This window comes from Carica papaya, chromosome 1 (assembly GCF_054855325.1).
Source record: "Carica papaya isolate Zhongbai chromosome 1, ASM5485532v1, whole genome shotgun sequence".
In the NCBI taxonomy this organism is placed as follows: domain Eukaryota; kingdom Viridiplantae; phylum Streptophyta; class Magnoliopsida; order Brassicales; family Caricaceae; genus Carica; species Carica papaya.
In genome coordinates, this window is record NC_142309.1 from 14,763 (window position 1) to 34,206 (window position 19,444).

General features: G+C 34.3%; 2 protein-coding genes across 2 annotated transcripts; one reads left to right on the plus strand and one right to left on the minus strand.

Moving 5' to 3' along the window:
• Nucleotides 1-8,663: 8,663 nt before the first annotated feature.
• LOC110818752 (cell division protein ftsH) lies at nucleotides 8,664-12,453 on the plus strand. Its single transcript, XM_022047730.2, has 4 exons — nucleotides 8,664-10,096; nucleotides 10,810-11,133; nucleotides 11,500-11,800; nucleotides 12,082-12,453. Exons 1-4 carry the CDS (start codon nucleotides 9,017-9,019, stop codon nucleotides 12,279-12,281), a joined length of 1,905 nt encoding a protein of 634 aa, XP_021903422.1. The 5' UTR covers nucleotides 8,664-9,016; the 3' UTR covers nucleotides 12,282-12,453.
• Nucleotides 12,454-15,988: 3,535 nt separating this feature from the next.
• LOC110818760 (proline dehydrogenase 2, mitochondrial-like) lies at nucleotides 15,989-18,533 on the minus strand. The gene is made up of 4 exons (XM_022047742.2): nucleotides 17,906-18,533; nucleotides 16,592-17,237; nucleotides 16,261-16,501; nucleotides 15,989-16,165 (listed from the first exon to the last, which is right to left on the minus strand). The coding sequence occupies exons 1-4, from the start codon at nucleotides 18,467-18,469 to the stop codon at nucleotides 16,126-16,128; spliced, it is 1,491 nt and encodes a 496-aa protein (XP_021903434.1). The 5' UTR covers nucleotides 18,470-18,533; the 3' UTR covers nucleotides 15,989-16,125.
• Nucleotides 18,534-19,444: the final 911 nt, after the last annotated feature.

Consider the following 19,444-nt stretch of genomic DNA (forward strand, 5'->3'; position numbering starts at 1 on the left):
CAACAGTTTGCATTCAATAATCAGATTGAATTTTTTTTTTTTTTTAATTTTAACCATTAAAGAAAAACAAACACAATGAAGTTTTTGTCTATATAATATTACCCTCTTTTCTTTCCTCAAAATAATACTTAATTTAGTTTAGTTTCTAAAAATTATTTAAATGCAAAGGGTGCCTTAAAAAATTGATTCAAACTTTATTTAAAATAATAATAATAATAATTTAAATTCATAACCTTATACAAATATTATTTCAAATTTATTAAACTAAATAATATATTATACAATATTATTATTTTAATTTAGTAATATAATTTAGGTACTATACATTTCATGCTTAGTGGTTTAAATTTGTAAATTATTTTTTTTGTCTTAAAATAATAATAATATATTATTTAACTCTCTTAAAATAATTATGTTAAAATTCGAAAAGAAAAAAATTTTTATAATTATTACTATGTATATTTTATAACTCTATTTGTATGTCAACCAACACGTGTATCAAATTAAAATAATATTAACATTAAAAAATTAATTTCTAATATTTATTAAATATTTGAATGTTTGCTTTTTTTTGAGGTCACAGTTAGCTTTGGATTTCACATGATTACATTAATTGTATGGAAAATAGGCGAGAAGTTGGTGTGAATAATTTTGTTCAAGAAGGTCACCTCTCAAAAGAAAAAGGTACCAGCAGTCACCATTCGCTGTTGATTTTATGGTTTTATATTTAATACTTTCAATACCAAACTACTATGATTGTGGTTTTACGTTTATAAAGTAAAGTATTCTACAACTAAATGGGAAAAAATAAATATAATTTTAATGGAAGTCAAAAATAAAATTTATTTACGACAAATTGAGCATAAAAAATTAAAAATATGTATTTTTCTTTCCATTCTCTTTCTAATATTATCTTTAACTAAATTTAAAAATTATATTATCTCCCTTTTTCGTTCACTTTGCTTGATTACCGTTATCGACTTTGTCTACTTGCTACCAGTATTTGTTATCGTTTCTACTGTTATATATCTGTCATTTGTTATTCATATTTTTTTATTAATTTTATATTATTTTAACCAAACAATAGACGAAATTGATCGCCCACCTCATATATATTGATTTAGATCGAAATATTGGAATGGACTAAATTGGTCCTTTTATGGTTGATCCTCAACCTATGAAATAATAGACCAAGGATTTAAAGTCCATTCTGATCTTGTCTAAACAAAAAAAAAAATCAATTTTGTTTATATAAAGTAAATAAAATAAAATTTCATAAATTTAAAGTATTAAACCCTAAAATTCCTTAATTTTATCATTTCTTCCTCGTACACCTGTAAAAACTGTGAAGCATGACCACATATTGAAATGGAATCGTGACTAGTAACTCTAGCATGCATCTCCTCTGCTTCCACCGACCACCGTGCCTAACATGTGATATGCATTTTCTCTCTTACCTCTATTTTATGTGTTTTACCCTGAAGTTCTCTCTCATTCTCATCTTCTTTTTCCTATTTTCTCTCTCCATTTACCCACTCTCCTTCACATGCCACTATGATTGACATGTGCCTGTGTAATAACTGAGAAAAAGAAAGATATATGTATATATATATATAAAGAAACAAATAAATGAATAAAATAAAGGAGAGAGGGAATAGTGAAATGGATAGTGTAGATTAGATTAGGGAAAAAGAAATGGACGGCTAGGATGCGTGCAGATGGGGAGAGGGGATAGACGGGCAGGATGCCTGGTAGGTAGAGTATAAAAAGGGAAGGAAAAGAAGAAAAAAAAGGAAATAAAAACTGAGGAAAGAAAAAGGAAAAACAGGAAAGGGAAAAAGGAAGTTGGTGATCGAAGATTCGAGAGAGAAGGAAGTCGGAGAGGGAAGGAACGAGAAGAGCGAGGGGGAAAAGGAGGAAGACGACGATACGAGTTAGGAAGTGCAAAAAAATGGAGACCGGAGATATGGTGAATTAAATATTGAATATAGGATGATGAAATATGAATATATTTCTGTAAATATTAAAGGAAGATATAAATAGTAAAGGAAATGGAAATTATGAAGTAGTGATTGATGAAATCAGAAAGCGGAGGGAGATCGTGAGTGGTGGAACAGTTGGTTGATGTTGTGAGTGAAGAGAGATGGAGGAAATCGCGGGAGAAGAGACCAATAGCTACGGAGAGGTGTCGTCGGGACAGAGTAATGAACTAGAACAGGAAGTAGAAAAAATGAGCAATGAGAGAGGGAAGGCAAGGTTTCGGTTACAGTGAGAGGAATGAGAGAAAAAGAAGTTGAGGAAATGAGAAATGAGAGAGGAAAGATAAGGTGTCGATTATAGTCAGGGGATTGGGTACGGTGGGTGAATAAGTGTAAGAGAATCTGTGGGAGGAGGGGCGGTATGTTGTGCGAGGTTGATGATGATAGAGAAAAGGGTGCAGGGATCCGAGGGACACAAAGAGAAGAACAGAGACGGACAGAGAGTGGAACAGTTGGGATGAGTGACAATGATAGGTGAAATGCAGGGTGAGGTGAGTTAGGGAGCAGTGAGCGTGTGCATATAGGAGTTGCGTGTGTGAGTATTTAGTGTGGATATGTGTTTGTGTAGGTGCATTTGGTGTGTATGTGTGTTTGTATGGGTGTGTATTGGTGTCAACTATTTAAATATGCTTGCAGATTAGAGCACTGCATGGTAAGGTTGATTGTTTGGTAATAACTGAAGTTGGAATGATAGGCGTGTGGGTTAAGTATGCGTGTATGTTAGGCATATGGATTAGGGACGGGGTATAGTGTCAGTAGCGTTGGTTAGGGGGGGAGGGATGCTGATACTGGTTGTCGTCACTTAGAAATGGTAAGTTGATCACCGATAGTAGTGATGCCTACGAGTTGTTAAATTGGTGTCGAATGGAGTCGTTGATGTTGGTGACGAAAAAAACCGTAATGTTGTGTGTATGGGTGGCCAGTTAAGGGTAGAGCGGTGGAAAAGTAAAGAGTGGTCGCCGATACTAGTGACGAATGAGGGTTACAGTGTGGGTGAGTGATCAGGTCAGGGCCAAGGGGAGGGTATCAAGGGGTGACCACACCTAGACGTGGTAGTACAATAGAAGTAGATGAGTAATATTGGGGTTGGGGGTAGGAAGAAAGCATGACTAAGGTAACGAGAAAGGAAACATAGAAGAATAGGTTTGTGATTGGGTTTCCATACTATATTTGAAATTTAAATTTACTATACTGAGTTATATGTACTTATTCTCTATTACTTACAGATGAAGTAGGACTGGAGACGGGATCGGAGTTGCAGGTTTCCGAATCTAACATATAGAGGAGATGGAGCATGGTTTACTACTGGTAGAACATGATAGTTACGTGTTTGGTAGGAGTGTAAACCATATGTAAAAAAAAATAAGAGTTTATGTAATTCGTAAGCTATTATATTGATGTGTTTACAGTTGAGAATTAAGTTATTAGTTGCAATACTTTCTTTTATGTGTGCAATTGATTTAAAATGAGATAAAAGTATTATGTATAATAATCTATTTGAGACAATGCCGCCGAAAAAGAAAAAAAACGAGGTGTTACAGCCTGTTCTACTTATGAGTTTCTCATCTCCTCCATTAATGTCCAATGATCTATTCAACTGCTATTTTGTGGCGGTACTTTCCAATTTCTTGCAATTGGATAAAAAATTACTTAATTTTGATTAACTTCAATTTGATACAGTTGCAAATTTAGAAGATTTGATATATTAACTTAATAAAATTGAATTTAATAATATCTATTGACTTTATTTATTGTTAATCTTATTTTTATGAATATTTAAATTCATTTTAAAATTTTAAATATTTTAAATAATACAATTTATTTTTGTTTAGTCTTCAATTTGAATATCGATCATAATTTAGTTTAAATATAAATTAAACTAATCTAATACAATTTCAGATAATTAATCACTCCTATTCAATATTGTTGTATTTTTTCATTGAAGTATACAATTGTACTGAACCATTTATCTAACTGCAATACAAAAAAAAATCTCATAAATAACATATTACACTATTTAAATTATAAATAACACAATTAGTTGGCGTTAGACTCCAATAGTCTAGCTTCCAAGATAGTTCTCCCTACCATTAAGTGCTCGCTCTTTCTTATATAAACTAATTATAATAATCTTGCAACTCAAATGAGATTCTTAAGGTCTAGAAAAAGTAACATCTTAAATTTTTTTTTTTACAGATATAGATTTTGCAGAAAATCGTATAAAGTAATAAAAAATTATTTTTAACGATATCAAGTACACCACTTTTTCGATTCTCATTCAACCATATAACAATTGACTCTAAACAAATCTAGGTTGGACTAAACTCTTAAAGATTGTTTAGATTTGGAGGGTTTGATGATGCTTCTTTATTTCAAGTAATTATAACTCAATTTTCATGAGATCACCATGTATTTATAAGAATTTATTCATAACTTCAGCAAATTTTCTTTTTAAATTTTTTTTTTTTACTACAAGCCTATTGCAACAAAACATCTACTAAACAACAAAACACTCATCCATGGCAATAAGAGGTCCACCAATGCCAATCAATAAAAAGAAAATACCAAAAATAATAATAGGAGAACCACTAATAATAGAAAAAAAATCAATAGTGACGATATAACAACAACCAACAATCTCTAATAGCAATCAAACATTCATCGAGTGAACATATTTTTATTTTATTTCATATATATTCTAAAAATTACTAATCATGTGAATCCCTAAAGATCATATATTTTTTAATACCTTTTTGATGATTTTTATTTTATATTTTCGAAAAATATTTAAACAACTATTTTTATCAAATAAACATTAAATACTTGTTAAAAGATTGTTACTTTGCCTTTGACATGTATTCACATCGAAAAAAGAATGTTATTTCGCGTCATACACTATATGGTATAATTTTAATGTAAATTTAATGATTATTAAAAGACAAAAAACTTATTTAGATATTTATTAAAATTATATAATTTAAAATAAACAAAAATAATACACAAGCATATATGAAAATACCAAAATAGTACAGGGTCATCTACGTGTTGAAACCAAAAATATATCATAAGGCAAAGTTGAAAATTAATAAAATTTGATACTTAAAAAAGTAAAACTTGATAACACTTGCATTAATTAATTTTCATTTTCTTTAATCTATTAACTTCTTATTTTTTTTATTCATTATTTTCTTTCATAATGATTATTTTTATATATATTAAATGGTCGGTAGTGTTTAATTTTTAGTTTTTTAATATATAATAGTTAACAATGACAATTAATAACTACAATACAGAATATACAGTTGTTATTAAAAATAAAATAATTATTTTTTAAAACCGATCATCGTTAATGATCTTTGACTAAATAAAAATTGTTAATTGCATTAGAATTACAGTTGATTTTCAATAACAGATATTAAAAATAAATAAAATGACAATAATAATAATTATATATTTAACTAATAATAATAAAATAGTTACTACTGACAATTAAACAATCACAAAAAATAACATGAAATTTGGTATTATAAAATACTAATCAACATTTTAGATAATAACAATTAAAATTATATAGTGGTCGTTACACATTTTAAAAAATAACGAGAAGTATTTATTTTGTAAAATATTTACTTACTTAAAATTTATAATTATTTATTATATAAAAATTTATTAGAAGATATAATATATTTATTTTAACAAACTTTAATATTATAAATAAGATAAAGCACAAAATATTTCGGTGCCTAGAGAATGAACTTGTTTTTATTAGCTAAATATGACAAAAAGTTTTCTAAAGAATAGTTTAGATTTTTCCAAAAAAAAAAAAAAGAAAGCTTGAGATCTAAATAGAAGTGTGTGATAATATTTATAGGGTGTTTCTATTGACGCTTAAAAAAATCTTAAAGGGTCTTTTTTGTAGCACCCGGAAAGGAGGGAAAAAAAAAAAAAAAAAAAAAAAAAAAAAAAAGGGGGGGGGGGGGGGGGGGGCCACGTCAGCAGCCACGTCAGCAGCCGCGTCAGCAGCCACGTCAGCAGTCCCGGCCAACCAGGGCCTGCCACGTGGCAAGATCGCGTCACTCCGAAAGGAGCCACGTTGGCGATCCGCGGGGGTGCGATCCGACGACCCAGATCAATCACGCGATCGGACGGCCCAGATTCAAACGCACGGACGGCCCAGATTCAATCAAAAACGAACGGCCCAGATTAAAACAAAATGAACGGCTGTGATCAAAAGGCAAGGGGTTATAAATAGAACCTCCACACCAGACCAAAAACCCTAGCCGCCAGCCGCTCGCCGGAGAAGACGAACCAGAGGCCGACCGCCGCCACCCGCCGCCACTCGCCGCCGCACCGGGGAAATTTCCGACCGCCGATCGAGGTAAATTTCATACCCCCGACTCGTTTTTCCCCACTGATTCCTCCTATGGCCAAATCGAAGCCGAAATCCCGGCCAAACGGCCGGAATACGCGGCCGAAGCCCAGCGGCGCCGCCGCGCCCCCTCTCGGTTTTTGCCTCCGACGAGGCCCTTCCCGGCCTCCGTTCGATGCAATTTTTATATCACCGTGATCACCATTCTTTTCTCTACAGGTTGACCGAAGCCAAATCACCAAAACACGAACCTCGCCGGAGGGTCGCCGTACCCGAGAGCGCCGCCGCCGGTAAGCTCCGCTTTTCCGTGATTTTTTGGCCCCCCGAGGGCCCTAGGGTTGTTTTCTGACAAGGACCAATGCGAGTGTGGCCGAATTCGGCCAAAAACGGCCGAAAACAGTCAACCCGAGGCGACTCGCCGTCGCCGGAGCACGGCGGAGCCGCCGTGCCGGAGTTGCGATTTGGGCCGAAAGAGGCCCTGGGCCTAATCTGGAATTTTTTTTGGAACACGTGCAGGTACTGTTAGTGTGTTTCAGTTCCCCGGGAAAAATTCAGGGAAAATTAGGGACAGCCTGCAGGCGCACTTTGAATCGTATTCGGATCTCGAAAACAAGTAAGGACCCCTCACCCTATTTCCTATCACGGTATTAAAGTTCAAAATGATAAAACGGTATTTCTTGAATTAACGCATGTGTGAAATTGCTTAAGGTTGCTAATGGAGCCCGAGTCTAGTGTGATTGATGATTTACTGTTATTTGGCCTGTTTTACAGCTTTAAATGCATTATGGGGTTTGATGTGTTCATTTTATAGTTTCGAATGCATATATTACTGTTTTATTAATTATGGGTTGAATGACTGAAGAACTGATACTGTATGTTGTCTGTTCGGCATGAATTACGATTTGCTTGCTTAAATATGAATTGATGATGCTTATTGAGGAAAAAAGGGAAATGAAACATTGTATAGACTGATAATTGTATGATGGGGTCAGCCTGACTAGATATCCTGGGAGATGGTGGACGGACCGGGTCCGTAGGGAACCCTACCGGGATTGTGGTCTCACATGCCGGACGGGGTATGGAGATCTTATGGTTTTGGCGCCCATACCGGACGGGGTATGGGGACGGCCCGTTTCACCCTCATACCGGACGGGGTATTGAGGTTTATGGTTTTGGCGCCCATACCGGACGGGGTATGGGGACGGCCCGTTTCACCCTCATACCGGACGGGGTATTGAGGTTTATGGTTTTGGCGCCCATACCGGACGGGGTATGGGGACGGTCCTGGAAACTCATTATGAATGTTAAAGGTTAACGGGTAGCGGAACCCCTATGGACCCCCACGGATACTAGTAGGCTGGTAAATGAGAAAAAGATATGTTGTACAATGATTGAATTACAAGAGGCGTGATAAGTGTTATATTTTACAGTTTAGATTATTCAATGATTATGATGATGTTATTGTTTTTCTCATATTGTTTTCATAAATTCCACCAAGGTAAGTGGATGGTAAAGGTTTTCATGTTAATAAACGAGTTTATTGTAAATTATGCTCCATTGGTCTTTTTGTGTTTTTCTACCCACCTTTACCTCCGTGACGGTGAGATATCGTGATGTTCTTACTGGGCTAGTGTAGCTCACTCCTTATTTAACCATTTCAGATCAGGAAGACATGGTTCCCGAGCCCGTTCCGCAGGAGGACGACGAAGGGGATACCTAGAGACTCTGTAGTCATACTCATAGTTTTATTTTCGAGTTTCTCTCTTAGTTAGTTTAATCTTTTATATTTTAAGTACGTTTCTGGTTTTTCGTGTAAGGGATGTTAACTGAAATTTTGATCTCGCTTCCGCATTTGATATATTTAAATACTCATTTCATTTTAATATTTCCGGGGCCGTTACATTTTTTCTTTAAATTTTTTTAAATATCAAACATATCATTCACTAAAAATCTCACTCTAAATATTATTGTAAAAAATTCATTGATTATTATTATTAAAAAGCTAGAAAATGTTAATTTATTAATTACTACATTAACTAACCTAATATTTTTTTCATACAAACCTAATATTTTTTTCATACAAATTAATAATAATTTAATAATTCATCAAAAAAATTTAAGGGAAATAAAAGCAATATATGAAATATGATTTATTAATTAATTACATATGTTAAGATTCATCCAAAGGCTGTAATTGCTGAGGCATGAAGCGTTCCCAAGTTTTTAAGGCTACACGTGCGAAGAGCGAAGATTTTATCCGATAAATTAGAACCCAAATGTATCCAGTTCTTTGCTCCTGGTATCCAATGGATACCCTACATTGAATTTTTTTCCCCGGGAACCAGACTTCTCATGTCTAATTGCAGACCCAACTGAGAATTAAACCACCCCTTTCTTAATTTCGTTTCCATTTTCTTAAGCTGATAACTCCGGCTAACAGGTAACAGACCCTTCTTTTTCGACAAAAGCTTTTGTCTTTAACGGTTTTATCTCGGAATTAAGTATACTGTCTCTTTGAAGTTTCATCAGTTTATCAGTTATGAGTTCTTGGGACTAGTTGGTGTTCTTCAAAGTTGATTCTTAAGATAAACATTCTGTTGTTAAAAAAATGGCTGCATTCGCTGTCGTGTGCAATGATGGACTTTTGGTTAATCAACAAATTTCTATTGCTGGCAATAGAAGAACGGAAGCCTTGAAGAGACGTCAAAGTGTCTGTTTTAGTAAAATCCAGAATCGCTTATTTGGTGGCACTAAGTTTAAATCGCTTAATAATGGGAAAACTGGAGTTTCTTTGTTGGGATTTTATGTTTGTTGTAAATCTCAAAGTGGGTTGTCTTGTAACAATGAAGTTAGGCAATTGATGAGTAGAAATGGTGGAGACAAGCAGGCCCATTTGGGGGAGAGAGAAAGTAATGATTTGAGGAAGAGATTCTCAGTGAGGCTACGTCCAAGGTTGCGGTTATTAATTCGAAGAATCAAGAGAGCTTCTGCGAGGTCAATTTTGGATGGTATTGGGATGCTTTTGAGGAGGAACATAAAAAGGGTGATTTTGTCAGTTGCGATATCTGTGGCACTGGGGCTGTGTTATTTGTTTTTGAAATTGACGGCCTTGCCATCTTCGAGGATAGTTCCATATTCCGACTTCGTAACAAGCCTTCAAACGGGCTCTGTTACAAATGTTTTACTTGAAGAGGGTTCCCGTCGTATATATTATAATTTAAATGATAAGAACATAAAAACTGCACATGCTTTGGAAGAAAAGTCGCCAGAAATGAACGCTTCTGTAGAGGAGATAGTTGACACAGTTCCAGTTGCAAGAGATGATGGTTCAGAAACTGACCAAGCTCCAAAAGCTAATGTATTGAAGAAATTGTCAAGAAGTAAAGATTCCGTCCCTGAGTGGCAGTATTCCACTAGAAAAATAGATCATGATGAGAAATTTCTTCTCAGTTTGATGAGAGAGAAGGGAATCACATACAGCTCAGCTCCTCAATCTGTTTTGCATTCCATGAGAAATACTTTAATAACTATAATCTCTCTGTGGATTCCATTGACTCCTTTGATGTGGCTTCTTTACCGTCAACTTTCCGCAGCTAACAACCCAGCAAGAAAGAGGCGACCCAATAATCAGATGGTTAGCTTTGACGATGTGGAGGGTGTGGATGCTGCCAAGCAAGAGCTTGTTGAGGTATGAAATATTTTTTCTCAGATTATATAGATAGTTACATTTTTTTCTTATTGGCACCCGGGCAATGAAGTGATGTTGTCAAACATCTGATAAGATCCCTCAAGAAACTTCCAATTGAAATTGAGGACCAAGAAAAAGGAAGTGAAAATAAAGAATACATGAGCAATGCTTTTACTTGTTAAAGTACAATTAACATCATAAATTTCTTTTTAATGGTTAAGGTAAACTGGTTAGTGTCTTTTAATAGTTAAGGTAAAATTAACTCTAGCAACCAATAGTTTTATTGGTTAAAATGTAACCATTACTCTTGGAGTTAGTTCCGTACTATATGATGCAAAAATTCATTTTTATTGAGAGTTTTCGTACGGAGGGTTGGAAGGAAACAATCAAAATTTTATAATGGTTGAATTCACAAGTTTAAACCTTTTAATCTTTGGGTATACCAAGTAAATCACTACCGCCTTCACCTTTAATGTCCTATAGAGCCCCATTTATAGTGGTTGATTGAGTATAAAGATTTGAGGAAACAGTGAGTATCCCAATTTAACGTGAGTACTGTTCTGCTAATTGAATATCTACTTTTTCCTTTTTCCTGAACGTATATTAAAGTTCATCTTTAATTTTCATACTGAATATTTTCTGAGTTATGCCCATTGTTGTTTTTTCATGTATTATATTCATGAGAGAGTGGTTAATGCAGTTCTTGCATATAGATAGTTTCATGCCTACAAGGAGCTATAAACTACCAAAGACTGGGAGCAAAGTTGCCTAGAGGTTTGTTGTTGGTGGGTCCCCCTGGAACCGGGAAAACATTACTGGCTCGAGCAGTGGCTGGGGAAGCAGGAGTGCCATTTTTCACTGTTTCTGCCAGCGAATTTGTAGAACTGTTTGTTGGAAGAGGAGCAGCACGCATTAGAGATCTTTTTAATGTAGCAAAGAAATATGCACCATCTATTATATTCATTGATGAGCTTGATGCAGTTGGAGGGAAGCGGGGTAGAAGTTTCAATGATGAACGTGATCAAACGCTGAACCAGGCAAGCCGACATTTTATCTTGACTGAAACCATCTTATTAAAGAGAAAAACCATTCTGATTAAACTGGCATGAAAGTGAGTGATCTTTTGCAATAGGAGTGTGCATTCTGTATAATAGTTTTAATTCAATAATTTGGAGTCTTTATCAATGTGAATGAATTACCTCTGAAATGTCAGGACTACAATATGGTTTTTCATCTAGGGTTGAGATACTTTCTAAACCTTGTGAAAGTAAATTCTTGTCAAATAAAAAGATGACTGGCATTTGGGTTTGTAAATTTTCCACGTACATTGTAGTTTATTCAATCTGCTCTTAGTAATCTTTTTGTGTTTTGATCTGTCTTTTAAAAATCATTTTTGTGTGCAGTTGCTCACTGAGATGGATGGTTTTGAGTCAGACATGAAGGTGATAGTTATTGCAGCAACTAATCGTCCAGAAGCACTGGACCCTGCCCTGTGCCGCCCTGGTCGTTTCTCAAGGAAGGTTATTGTAGGTGAACCAGATCAGGAGGGAAGAAGAAAGATTTTGGCGGTACATTTGCGGAAAGTTCCTTTGGAGGAAGACATACATCTTATTTGTGATCTAGTTGCTTCTCTCACCCCAGGTTTCGTTGGTGCTGATCTTGCAAATATCATCAACGAAGCTGCTTTACTTGCTGCTCGTAGAGGTGAGTCCAAATATACTGAATATTCAAGTTGATATCTGGTTTTGTCCCTATTCTTACACAAATATCCATTACTGATGCTAACCCTAATGACATAGTGAAAATTGATCTCCTTTTACCATATGTTGATTGATATTATAATAGTTTTCTTTCATCACTATTTTTATAGCCTGCTGTTTGTCCTTCATTTTCTTTAGGCATTATTGCATTTGCATGACCAGTGAAACTGTGCTGTTTTAGGAGCTTCAGCTTCCTTCATAAATTTTTACACTTGCTTTCTGTAGGTGGTGAAATCGTGACCAGGGAAGATATAATGGGATCTATTGAAAGAGCAAAATTTGGAATAAATGATAGGCCGGTGAGGGCTAGTACAATTAGTAAGGAGCTCGGGAAACTGTTTCCCTGGATGCCATCTTTGATGGGAAGGAGCAACCCAGGAGAAGATGGTTTACTAGGACCGTTTGGCTATCAAACTCTCAGCTAAAATTTTAATCTGTTAAATTTTGGATCTTTTAATTTTTGTTTGTAATCTTTCAGTTACAAGAACTATATTCTGTTATTTGTGGGATTGTCTTTTGTGATATTCACCTCAATGGTAGCTGGAACTAGCACCCAGATATATTCTTTGTTATTGAAAATGATCACAAATTCAGTCATTTGGTGTGGTGAAATTTGAAGTATATATTTCCATTCATTTGATGAGGTTAGATTGAATTATGTATTTCTTTTAATTGTTCCAATAATCAAGTAAAACTAAAATATGAGTAATATCAGTTTTCATCCTTTAACTTGGGTGGATGCAACTGTTTAGGCTACATTTGGTTCCAAAAATAAATTCTAATGTAATAGGAACAAGATTACAAGAGAATGAGACAATATTGAAGTGAGAACAGTATTCTAATTCCATTTTCAATTTATGTTAGTTGAATTTCTGAATCTTTACTAACCACATAGGAAAAAAAATTATCTTCAGACATCATTCTGTACCACATAGAACCTGGGAGAGTATAATTTTTGAATCATATGCTTGCACAGTTGATTTGCATATGGATTCATGCCCTATTGAATAATTGAATTTTACAACTTTTAGTTTTTCCTTTATATAGAGGAAAGAGAAAACTCAAGACTATAAGAATCTTTCCCCTATTAGTAATAAACAACTGCATAGGCACAGAAAGAACACAGAATTTTAATATAATTGAAACATGGTGCGCTATTGAGAATTTTAATTGGACTATGAATGTAGAATAAAGGCTAACCACAGACTACCTTATCTTGTGGAACATGTCTGAATATATTTCTCTTCAGTAACATGTAACTTTTTAATAGAAAGGCCAAAAAGAAACAATTAGAACTTAGGGAGCTTTTCTCTATTGCAACTGGACAAGACAACAAAAAATCTTAACCTTAATCATTGCTCTTGCTAATCTTATGACATCCCCACTAAGCATATTAAGGTCTGGACCATCTGGATTCAACCTCCAAGCTTTATATTAGAAAAGAGATTCTTATGAGAACCTTTAACCGCTTCCTCTAAATCATTCGCCAACTTAAATCCTCCAACAGATACTTTATGAAGAGGACTATTCATGTACATCTAGGAAAGAATTTGGTTTACTGTCCCCTTCTTTTCCTCACGCCATCCTAGATCACTTCCAAGCCATCTCATCTATAAGCATGAAGCTAGCAAGCCCCTTCTCGGTCAATTGCCTTTTATCTCTCCTCTAAAAGACCAAATAGAGTCTCTTTGTGGTTTAACATTGATATGTTGGATCAAATTCTTCCTCAAAAGAATTCATGTTTACCTGGACTATGATTTTTCACACGATCAAGTTTGTTTGCATCCTCTACACCATGGTTGCACTTGCAGTTTTATAGATAAATTGTAAACAAGGAATCATAAGGAAGAGAACTAGTCGTCCTGGTTTGTTTGCATTCTCAACTATCACTAAGCGCAACTATGCAATTAAAATGAATGAAGATTGGAAGCTTTTATCTTGAGATAAATATTCTTTACCAAGCACCACTGAAATTTTAGATGTATAATTGATGGACTTCTATCTGGAGATAGTTCAAACTTATTTGGATGATTGATTTGTTCTATTGTAGAGTCATCATCCAAAATTAATTGGTATAACATTCTAGTCAACATTCCTATGTCTAACCATGTTTCATCTATGGTTATTCAGTTCTTCGGGACTCCAGTTGGAATGATTTTGACACCCACTTCAACTTTCACCATATATAGCTGGTAACATTATAAGTTCTTCAATAGTTGCATTTCTCATAGTATTTTGCTTTGTACGAGACACTAAGAGAATCTTGGTCTTGTTCATCATATATGTATTTGTTTAGATGACCAAAGTTTGATACTATAGTAAAAAAAATAATAAAGAGTTTATATGACATTTGTGCTTCTTAGTTGATATTGACTATTTGATTTGCATATGCTCTTTTTTACTTCATCTTGTTACATTTCTGAATTATAAATAATTTTGTCATATAAATTGTAGATTTTTTGAAGGTTATGAACATAGAGAATGCGTAAGGATTATGTATGCAAGACATGAAATATTATGAGATGAATTTGCATCAATTTTTTGGTAAGCATGCCTCAAATTGACTCGTAAATAATTGGACTATAACTTGCACCGTATGTTCCATCTCATATATGCATGTGGGTTCTCAAAACTTTTGCTTATTCGAATTAATAGCAAGAGAGGCGCCTTGTGAATTTCCCAGCCCTTAAAAATGGTTGGAGGGTAGCTATGAGTTGTCATCTTCTGTTTTATTTGTTTAACCATGATAAACGGTAAAGACAAGATTGATTTTACTTCAGATTAGGATATGATACAGGAATCAATCTTCTTTAAGTTTGTCTGAATGAAAGTCATGAGGAGAGCTGCCCCCAGGTCAGCGAGCCACCAGACAATGCTGTGCTGGTGACTGAATACAATTCTATCCATCTATTATTTAAATGATTTGGATAGGTATAGATAACATTATTGCGGTAACCTACTGGATTTCACTTCTTTATTCTTTTATTGGGGCACATGAGGGAGGACTAAGCAACGGTGTTAATAATTGATAGATATTGAAATCTGGTTATTTCAGTCCAGCCGTATATGCATCGGTTGATGCCATTTTTAATATATTCCAGAGTAGCCGTTGCTAGAAAATTTGAAACATGATTCTCTCGTTAGTTATCATTAATGCATGTGTGATTTCTACATAAGCTTTTTGGGAAATGGAAGTGCAGAAACTGGCAGATAAAGAGACAGGCTGGAGAAAATTCATGCTGTATTTTTTTTTTTTATTTCTCCTGACCTTCATCTTTAGAGTCAGCAAGGAAGTCTTGGTTCTGCTGGGAAATCAATTTATTGTTTAGCCTTGGCTCATATGATCTAGAAACCACTTTTCAAATTTTTTACAGTAAATTCCCCAATCACAATTTTGTTGGAAAGAAAATTCTCCATGTTTGTATATTGATGATATAATTTAGTGCATTTTATTATTATTTTTTATATTTCCAGACTTCCAGTTTTTTATCCATTTCTTGAATATGTGAGGTTCTTCCCATGCGTAATCTGTGTGTATTAATCTTAGGAATCAATCTTTTTATAAATTTGTCTTTCTTTCTGGTCATTCAATCCTTGTTTTTGCTGTCTTTCTCTCCCTTTTGACTAGTAAATTCAATTAATTTAAGGATAGAGTTTCCACAACATTCTGTAGTTAGGTGTTATCCTTTCATTTTAGAAAAGATCCTCTTCCACGAAATTGATGTACCCAGACTTCCTCATTAAGTTACCCTTTACTCAAATGTTATAGTAAGTTTTTGAAAATTAAAAAAAAAAAATAGACAATTGATTATACCTTTTCTTTTAAATCATGAACTCAAATATTTACAGCTTGTTATCTTATATGGTGGAAGCCAGGGTTTGATCCCATTGATTCCACCATAGGTTATTTGGTGATTTTCGTTTTTCTTTTTTTCTCCAAAAAAAAAAATGAGAAAAGTCAACAGCTTCATAGCTTGACGATTAAGAGCAGAATTAGCCGGGAACAATAATATTTTTTTTCTTTCTAATCTTGCGCTTGAATTCAGAAGACCAAAGGATGGTTTGTGGAATAAGATTACTTAAATAATGCTAATTACTTTTTCTCAAAATTAAAAATAATGATTACTTCACATGAAAATTCAAACTTGAGGATTTCATTCCTTTTAATGCACAAGGAGGAAATGTGAAATACATTGCTGTTAAAATGAGCTATCCTGTTTATCCCCCTTTATTTTTGCACAATTTGAAGGTGAAACCATCAGCTCTGCCCTACAGGATTATTGCTTTTAGTCTTCTCCTCAGCTCCTTCCTGTTATATACAGGTTAAAAAAAAAAAAACAGAAGCTGAATAATTGTTGAAGTTGTTACTGTGGAATTTTTTAAATTTTTTAGATTTATTTTTACCTCATAAGTTCCCTATCAAGAGCTGAAGTTGAGAGTAATCCTCTGTTCTCTTCAGCCCTCCTTAGAAGGTATGGCATGGCCAACTCCACAGGTCCAAATGGCATGTATTTGCTCACTTTAAACCCTGCATTCCTTAAACCAAAAGAAAGTGCATCTGCCATTCCATATAGCTGTGCAAATTCAAGCCTCTTGTTCCCCTTCCCAATCCCCAATTCTTCAGCTTTTGCTGCTGCAAGCTGACCTGTTGTATCATAAAAAAAAAAAAAAAAATTATGACATTCCTTTGAATCCATCAAAACATTTGTGGTGAAAAAGTGTTTGCCCTCCATACCTGATTCAACATTGTGGGTCGCAAGAACAACTCCACCGTAGCCGTTAGCAATGTTTTCCAGCATAAACGAGGCACAATCGTTGAAGCATGCGTGAGTCTCTTGAATGTTGTTGTGGATTGGAGATTCATAGCCTAAGGAAGAAGCTAATTTTCTTTCACTAGACATGTATGCACCTCTTACTAGCTTGAACCCCATTTGAACGCCAAGTTTCTCTGCGTGTTTTGCAGCTAAGAAGAGTCTTTCTCTAGCATCTTTCAAGTAGGTCTGCATTGTGGCATACACGATTGGATTGTCGAATTTCCTGTACAGGATTGCTGAAGAGTATGTCAAGTAATCAATGGCGGGTTGCAACCAGGTGTCCTCCGCATCAATGGACAAAGGGACATTGGCTTCGAGGCATTTCTCGAAGATTTTTAGCAGTCTCTGGTGGCCTAGTTGAAGATCAATCTCTTCTTCGTGGGTCAGAGGTTGTGGTTCTTTAAGAGTATGATACAGAGGACTTGAATCTGTGAAAATTGGGAAGGTGTTGAGCTTCCATTGCAGATTGAAAGAAGGATTTTTGTATTGCCATCGAAGCAAATCACTAACCCGCCTGAGCAGACTGATTGGGCATATTGCAGTGATCTTTACAATCACAAAGCTTACCTATTGTAAACAAACAAGCTATATGCGTTGGATATGGAAGAAGCGTTGAATATTTTAAGGATAAAATAGTTTAAATGATATTTTAATTTTCAAGCTGACTGTTCAACTCGGACAGTACAGTTTTACATTGCTATTTTGCCCAGTTCATAAACATCAGTTCTTCCTCTTATTTCTCTTTATATTCAGAGGATTACTAAATTAAAAAAAAAAAAAAAGGAAAAGTATAAAAATATTTACTTATTTTTATCAAACATTAATATATATATATATATATAGTAAAACAATTATACTATCAACTTTAATCAATATTTTATCTTTTTCCTAGATGGACCCACCAAGACATAAGTGATTACGTCAAAATTATTTAAAAAAAGTGAAAGTAAGCCATGTCAAACTCTAATTTAACAGCTGTAAATCTCTCCTGAAAAATAAAAAAAAAATATATATATATATATACATTTTCATAGATGCCACGTCATCATCTTCATAGATGCAAACTCCGTTTCTCTACTACTAACCATATTTTCTTTCCCAAGAAACAGGAGAAATTAAACTGAACGATCAGGCAAAGGTCTTTCAACGAATCAAAACCCAGAAAGAGAAACAATCAAGATTAACATAATAAATGAAGAGAACGATCATGAAAATGAAATTGAATTGAATCTTACAGAAGATAGCGAAAGTGATCCAGCAGATTCAACAGTCTGAAGAAACCTATTCAGATTCTGATCACAAGCCGAGTTATCATCAGTATGCTCCACTCCATAAACCAGCATCCCTCTCAATCCAGCAGTCTCATTCATCTTCAAAACGCACCGTACAGCTTCCTCAACATTTTCTCCGGCGCAAAAATGCTCGTAGAACGTATGTCTCACCGTCCTCACCACGATTTCACGCAAAAGATTGACCTCCATGAGCTTGGAGTTCATAACCCACATCCCGAAATCAACCATATACTCCATAGCTGCCAGTTGAAGATTAGCAGAGGCACGCAGCAACTTGGGGGTGGGTACAGAGGCGAAAAGCTTTTCATGATCGGTGAGATCGAGCGTAGTGGTGGCGGAGCAGGTGTTTCTGGTTAGGGTGGAGGCAGGGGAAAAGTCGTGTTTATCGTCGATGGTTATGGCGGCGAAAGATGAGGAGGAGGAAGAAGAAGCGGCAGAAGCAAGAGGTCTGGCAAAGCAGCGGAGATTACTGCGGAGAAGAAGGTTTGATACAGACCGGGTAGCCATTAATGGAGCCTTTTCGGCTTGTTCTTGTTTTTCTTGAATGTTGGGTTTATATAGACGGCCTAATTTTTATTTTTTGATTTTCATGTGTATGTATATACTTACATGGTAAAAAAAAAGGTTTAAATTTGAAGTAAATGGATATGGATTCCCAGTTTTTCTTGCTCTTTCTTAATTTAGTGGGTGATAAAAATAACACGTATTTCTTACGTAAAAAATTAAAAATACCACGTATTAAATTTGTCATCAGTAATCATTATCTGATGTATATATATAATTAAATAGAAAAAATAAATTAAGTTTTGATTTTATACCAACCAACACTTTACTACCGTTTCAAACAGATCCAGAGACCCTTGAATCTCTCTACTTCATTCTTTTCTTACTCTTTTGTTTTTTTTTTTAGCCTAAAGTGGATGACAAGTCAAAGATTTAATGGAAAAAAAAAATATATATATATATATATATATTATTTGTTATGCTAAACAAAGGTTATATCAACCAAAATATTTGTGAGATTCAAATCAGATGATACTATTAACGTTTGAAATGTGTGAATACGATCATAAATTTGTAATTATTAAGAATCAATCACAATTATTAGGATGTTATAATTAAGAGAATCAATGAGAGCAATTACAGTAAATTGAGAATATTGTAATTAAGAGAATGGAAATTTTTCTTATCAATTTTGTATTGTCATAAAAATGATAAACAACAACAAAAAAATATACAACATCTAAAATTAACAGAGGATGTGATTTTGTTTTTAAGTAATTTACGGTACTCAGTAAATATGATATGAACTAAGTAAAGTAATATGGAAAGAATTTTTAACTATTTCTAAAAAAAATTAAAAAATATATTGTTAATTTATCTAATTTTTTACTCATATTTACAAGTCCAAACCCTGCTTATTTACTCAAATTAACTAAAATTTTAATTTACCTATACATATAGATGTATATGTATAAAAGT